The sequence below is a fragment of the Salmo trutta genome, chromosome 12, assembly GCF_901001165.1.
Source record: "Salmo trutta chromosome 12, fSalTru1.1, whole genome shotgun sequence".
NCBI lineage: Eukaryota > Metazoa > Chordata > Actinopteri > Salmoniformes > Salmonidae > Salmo > Salmo trutta.
Genome location: NC_042968.1, coordinates 6,508,096 through 6,514,853, shown reverse-complemented (window position 1 = coordinate 6,514,853; position 6,758 = coordinate 6,508,096). Strand labels below are relative to the sequence as shown.

The 6,758-nt window shown below is 42.1% G+C and overlaps 2 protein-coding genes across 4 annotated transcripts in view; both read left to right on the top strand.

Annotated features, from left to right (window-relative positions):
- Positions 1 to 684: 684 nt before the first annotated feature.
- LOC115204713 (cholinesterase-like) lies at positions 685 to 2,169 on the top strand. The gene is made up of 3 exons (XM_029770441.1): positions 685 to 921; positions 1,905 to 1,911; positions 2,045 to 2,169. The coding sequence occupies exons 1-3, from the start codon at positions 685 to 687 to the stop codon at positions 2,167 to 2,169; spliced, it is 369 nt and encodes a 122-aa protein (XP_029626301.1).
- A 1,425-nt stretch (positions 2,170 to 3,594) lies between these two features.
- The window catches only part of LOC115202834 (USP6 N-terminal-like protein), a 34,219-nt gene continuing 31,055 nt past the window's right edge, over positions 3,595 to 6,758 (top strand). For 2 of the 3 annotated variants that reach the window (XM_029766897.1, XM_029766895.1), the window contains exon 1: positions 3,595 to 3,816. The gene's annotated coding sequence lies outside the window, so the exon portion shown is untranslated. The remainder of the gene's footprint in view (positions 3,817 to 6,758) is intronic. The other variant, XM_029766898.1, reaches the window with a different exon arrangement.

Genomic DNA, 6,758 nt, shown 5'->3' with positions numbered 1-6,758 from the left:
TCCGTCGAAGTCGGTTCCTCTCCTTGTTCGGGCGGCGTTCGGCGGTCGACGTCACCGGTCTTCTAGCCATCGTCGATCCACCTTTCATTTTCCAATTGTTTGGTCTTGTTTTCCCACACACCTGCTTTACATTACCTCGTTACTTGTCGTGTGTATAACCCTCTGTTCCCCCCATGTCTGTGTGTGAAATTGTTTAATGTCAGGTTGGTACGCTTCCGGCTGGTGTACGCCGGGTTTTGTTTTGGACCCGTGCTTTATGGCAGCCGGTACTTTGTACTTGGTTGTGTGTACTTTGTGCTGCCTCACTTGTTTTGGGCATTTGTTTTTGTGACGCGGTTGCGTCCTGTTTTAATAATTGCCTGAGAAAGGTGCTTTGTCCACTCATCTCTGCTCTCCTGCGCCTGACTTCCATGCACCAGCTACACCCACCCGTTGACATCCGGGGAGCAGCACTTCCTTTGGTATTACTGTATGGCTCAGTTTGTTCAGCATGGTGTTAGCAATGCCTGGGTTGTGGGTTTGATTCCCGGGGCCACCTATAGGATAAAAGTGTCTGCTAAATGGAATATATTATATTTGTACCCTCTGTCACAATCATAATGTTGTCTGTAATATAACATTGTTGAAAAACTCACTTGTATTGTCCAAAATGACAGCGTTTCGGTCAAAGACCTACTCCCCGACATGGGCTTTGTCATAGGCCAGGAGAACTGCCTGTTCCTCTATGTGTGGACCCCCACCCTTAAGCCTGAGGCTGGGCCACCTGTGATGGTGTGGATCCATGGTGGCTACCTCCACATGCTAAGTAGGGGAGAGGAGGGGTACTCCCTGAGAGAGGAGCTGGCAGCCATGACTGAGGTGGTGTACATCAGCTTCAACTACAGGCTCAACTCCCTGGGCTTCCTGACTCTGAAGCTGCTGGTAGAGTGCTCACCCACTAACACGTAGAAATTCAGGTAGTTCCCGTTTTTGACCTTCTGCTTCTGTTTGATGAACTCTGGTGAAGGAATCAAATGTATAATAACCTACAACAGTATAGCAGAAGATGCCAATCCATAAATTCGTAGTCACACGTGCCAACGTGACAAACTGCAAACGTCATCGGCATGAAGAAAAATAGATGCTCTTCTTCTTGGCATTTTGCTGGCAAGTAATGTGCAAATAACCATTGACATTCGGACATTAACAAAGATGATACATTTCGTATTCCTCATAAAATTCCCTCATTCCTGCCCTCGCCACAGTTTAAGGTTATGAGCATGCATAACTGCAAACTCCTGGCCCAAATAATTTAGCGCCGACTTAGCATTGCAAGCTCTCAATGTCTACAGCAGTTTTCTACCAGATAGCTCATGGTGTGTTCAAGTATGATAATGGGGGCGATGTAGCCATTTTACAAACTATTTACCACACTTAACAGAGCTTTAAAATATTCATGGTATTTATATTTGTACTTCCGTCACATTGAATATTTTAAAGTGTGTATACCTATCCATTAAGATGTGAATATTTAATGTTCTTTGTCTTGTCTTGCTACCGATGCTGAGAGAAATGGCTTTCTTTCTTGCACGCTAACACACATACTGTACACACAACACACACACACACACAAACACGCACACACACACACACACACATACACATCTATGTGTGTAGGGCGCATGAAGAGCCTAAATTCTTATAAGACTCACCTCAGCCCCAATATGATATGACCCGTTAAATCAAATTAAGCTTTTTCATGGTGTGGCTTTGGTGTAGCTTTTTCATGGTGCAACAGTTTTAACTCTTGAGGAAGCCATTCATGCACGCAAGCACACATACACACACAAAAGAGGTGATCTAAATCCCCTGTCCCATGTCCTATATCCGTATCCTGATCTGAAAGTGTTGGGTATTGGCATAAGCTTTCAGGTACCCTAGGTTAGATGGAGATTCTGAAATAGGAACAAGGATATGGAACATAGAAAACGAGGCCATGTCAGAATGGGATTGAGCCAGGCTTCTCTCATTTCTAATTGGTGTCCCGCCTTTTTGTGTCCCCCAGGAAACTACGGCTTCATGGACCAGATAGCAGCGCTGAAGTGGGTCCAGAGGAACATCCATGTGTTTGGAGGAGACCCCAATCAGGTCACCATGTTTGGGCAGAGCTCAAGTAATGTGGGGTGTTAAAGAATTATCTTTTGTCTGTGAGACAGACATGGAGAGTTTGGTCGAGTCACTTTAGAGATTTAGATTTTTATGGTTGGTACCAAAAATGTTGTTCTTCAAATCAAATCACATTTAATTGGTCACATACACGTGTTTAGCAGATGTTATTGCGAGTGTAGCAAAATGCTTGTCTTTCTAGCTCCAACAGCGCAATAATAACTAACAAGTAATATCTAACAATTTCACAACAATACACACAATACACCTAAATCTAAGTAAAGGAATGAAATTAAGAATATATAAATATATGGACAAGCAATGTCAGAGCAGCATAGACTAAGATACAGTAGAATATAATACAATACAGTATATGCATATGAGATGAGTAATGCAAAATATGTAAACATTATAAAAGTGAGTAGTGTTCCATTATTAAATTGGCCAGTGATTTCAGTCTATGTATATAGGCAGCAGCCTCTAATGTGCTAGTGATAGCTATTTAACAGTCTGATGGCCTTGAGATAGAAGCTGTTCTATAGTCTCTCGGTCCCAGCTTTGATGCACCTGTACTGACCCCACCTTATGGATGATAGCGGGGTGAAATGGCTTTGACTCGGGTGGTTGTTGTCCTTGATGATCTTATTGGCCTTCTTGTGACATTGGGTGCTGTAGGTGTCCTGGAGGGCAGGTAGTTTGCCCCAGTTTCCATACAAGGCAGTGATACACCCAGACAGGATGCTCTCAATTGTGCATCTGTAAAGGTTTGTGAGGATTTTAGGTGCCAAGCCAAATTTCTTCCTCCATATCATACAAAATGGGTGATGGACATCCACAAATGAATACTTATCATACTTAATGGAGTGACTCAGATTTACATACAGAATAATACGAAATGCTCTGAGACCAGGTTGCCTTATCAGTCATTGATCAATTCTTATGTAATACCACTGCAATGTGTGCAATTATAATCATTTGGTTTTTTATATTTAGTTTTCAAAATATAAAATTATTCTCACTTGCTTGTTTTGTGCTCCGGTGGTATGCTGAACATCATGCCATATTATGCCATGGACTAAAATACAAGGTATATTGCAATCAGTGGTCGATGATGCTAATAAACACTCTGGGTGTATGTTTATAGTCTTTATTGACACAAATCTAATATTTTATTTATTTTGTAGCCCTGAAGAACTTGCTAGAGGCCTCAGTTCTACACCGGAGTACAAATACTACACCTTGGCTGGTGTAAAGTAGCAATACAGCCATGAGAGGGCGCCAAAATCCCATAATATACTTCACATCAGCCTCCACTGCAGTGAACATGAGGTGAGTCAGTCCGTAATTTAGGATTGTAATACAGGAGGACTGTACCTTTAAGTCATCATCATACAGCATGCATATTTCTGTCACGCATGCCACGCTGCTGCGCCTGCTCAGTGCACCCACCACAGACTGTTCAGTGACAAATGAACCACTATCCCGTTAGATCTAGGTAGCCCGTGTGCTCCAGTATGGACCCACTGTAGACGTCGCGGCTTTTGTTGAGATTCCGCGATTTGGGTGACAGCTCCCGTGGATCTAAAATTCCAGGAGCGACGGAATAATGAGAAGAGGGAATTATAATATTTATACTGCACGGATAGCGCAGAGAGATATCCACAATAAAAGGTAAATAATAATCGATATATTTCCTTTATTGTTTTCTCGTGTAGAATTCCCCTGCTGGCATAACGCTACATTATATAGGCTATGAAAATGCTGATGAATGCCACAACACTCACTCGTGCGGTTTGGTTTAGCCTTTTGTGCGTTGCCTGTATTGCTTTTGAATAGGCTCTAGTTTTGCGTCTCCACAACCTTGCGGTTAAGCTCTGACATAGTGATCATATAGCAAATACATTATAGGTATAGTTACTGTTTTCTTGTAATTTTCCCTATGAATGATGGAAGGTTTTCATTAATCTTCTTTTTAATCTTCTTTTTCAGAACAGTCTATTTCGTAATTCTGCTGAAAACACCCTATTAATATAATGATAAGCTATGAATGTCATTACATTTGATCCACAACAGGCAAACTCCCCTTGATGTCAATGTAGCCTTTCTCTGTAGCATGGCGAATATGGTTATAAACAAACAAACACCACAGTAACTTGATTTCCTGCTTAGGATAAGATTCAGTAGATGGATTTGCATAGGTTGCCCAACGTGAAATACACAGGAACACTTATTTTTGTTTTAAGTTCTGGAAAACAGTATCTTTATTGTTTTACAATATTATATATGCGCTATCAATCGTTGTGGTCATGCATAATTAGTTGTGTGTTATTTTTTCTTTCATGCATGCGCCTGTGTTCCTGTGCATGTTCATCTGTTCGTAACTCATTCCCTTTGTATCTATGTATGTGTGTGTCTGGGTCAACATCCTCTGGACCAGATGTAAAGTCAATCAGTTGGGGCACGACCGGCTCCTTTAAACCCTCTCTCGTCTCTCTTCCGGCCTCTTGCCCTGCTAACAGCGACATTCTCAGTAACTCCATATGCCTGCTATGATTTCAGACCACTGACCACATGGCAGTTTCAGCCAGATGCTTTGAATAGTATGCAGCACATGCAGTGCTTTATAATAGCGAGGATCGCCATCGCCTGTGTTCCCTCTCCTGAGTTTGTTGTTCTGAAAGTAAGATCAGAGATAAAGAGAGGAGGCTGTTACTGACCATCAGTAGGCTACCGTCAGTAGCCTACCCTATTGGTATTGCTGTGTCCCGAACTGAGACCTCTGTTCCTTTGGTTAGGAGGGGTGTGTTGTAACTTTTTTTTTTACCCGTTAAAAAACCAAGCAAATGTTAGGCTACACGTGGAGGCCAGGAGGGTCAAATGTCTTTCTCCTTATCAGTATCTGCTGACCATGTAGTTCCAGGTGTACTGTGTAGACTTCAGCCGTAGCCCCAGTCATCTCCCCTGCTGTGTTTTATTTGTGCTAATGAGTGACCACCATCTGTCTGGCAGACATGCGCTATGTCCTCTACCGCACTGAATTATTCAGTAGGTCTAGCCTACATTCACATTTTAGACATTCAGTCCCGTCTGTGTTACCCAAAAGCTTCCACGCAGTCTTTGTACTTCTATTTTTAAATCATTACTGCATGTCTAATACATCACTGTGTGTGTTTTAAATTAATGAAAATAACTCCAAAATATATTTTTTTATCATTTATTTCCCTGAGCTTCCTTGAAATGCTCAGTATGATCGTGCGGGAGTTAGGAAACAAATGTCAAGATATTTACATACACAGCCCTGATTGGATGATAGGATGGTCTTGAGCTCACCCCTTACCCAGATGCACAGTCATTGGTCTATTATAATCAGATCACATTGTGATGTCATGATGTGGTCCAAAAGTTCCATCCCACCTGAACAGGCTGACATTCCAGGCATTTCAAAAAAACTGAACCTACACAAAAAGGACATTATTATCATTTTCACAATTTCAGTGTGATTTCGACCTCATGGAAATATATAAAAGGAAAATCACGTTTTTAACTGCACTGCCCCTTTAAGTTGGCTCCAACGGTCCTGTGTGTGTGTGCAAGGTTTTGTTCCAGCCCAGCATTGACAAACCTGATTGAAACAATTGTGATCCTCAGGTTAGACCACGGTTAGCTCAATCGGATGTTTTAGGACCAGGCTGGAACAAATCAAATGTTATTTGTCACATGCACCGAATAAAACAGGTGTAGACCTTACCGTGAAATGCTTACTTACATCCCTTAGCCAACAATGCAGTTCAAGAAATATAGTTAATAAAATATTTACTAAGTAAACTAAAAGTAAAAAAAAAAATATATATATGTATATAAAATAGCACAATAAATGTACATAACAATAACGAGGCTATATACAGGGGGTACCGAGTCAATGTGCGGGGGTACAGGTTAGTCGAGGTCATTTGTAAAGTGATTATACATAGATAATAAACAGCGAGTAGCAGCAGTGTAAAAACAAAAGGGGGGAGGGTTAATGTAAGTAGTCCGGGTGGCCATTTGATGAATTGTTCAGCAGTCTTATGGCTTGGGGGTAGAATCTGTTAAGGAGCCTTTTGGTCCTAGACTTGGCGCTCCATGCGGTATCAGAGAGAACAGTCTATGACTTGGGTGACTGGAGTCTTCCCTGTCTTCCCTGTGGCTCAGTTGGTAGAGCATGGTGTTTGCAGTGCCAGAATTATGGGTTCGATTCCCACGGGGGGCCAGTACAAAAAAAAATAAAAAATGCATGAAATGAAATGTATGCATTTACTACTGTAAGTCGCTCTGGATAAGAGCGTCTGCTAAAATATAAATGGAGTCTTTGACAATTTTTTGGGCCTTCCTCTGACACCGGCCCCAGTGATGTACTCCCTGTAGCGCCTTATGGTCAGATGCCGAGGAGTTGCCATACCAGGTGGTGATGAAACCGGTCAGGATGCTGTCGACGGTGCAGCTGTATAACGTTTTGAGAATCTGCCGACCCATGCCAAATCAATTCAGTCTCCTGAGGGGGAAAAGGTGTTGTCGTGCCCTCTTCACAACTGTCTTGGTGTGTCTGGACCATGATAGTTTGTTGGTGATGTGGA

What these genes read in the sequence shown, in the direction of transcription:
- LOC115204713 (XM_029770441.1), top strand. Translation starts at nt 685, where the DNA reads ATGGGCTTTGTCATAGGCCAGGAGAACTGCCTGTTCCTCTATGTGTGG.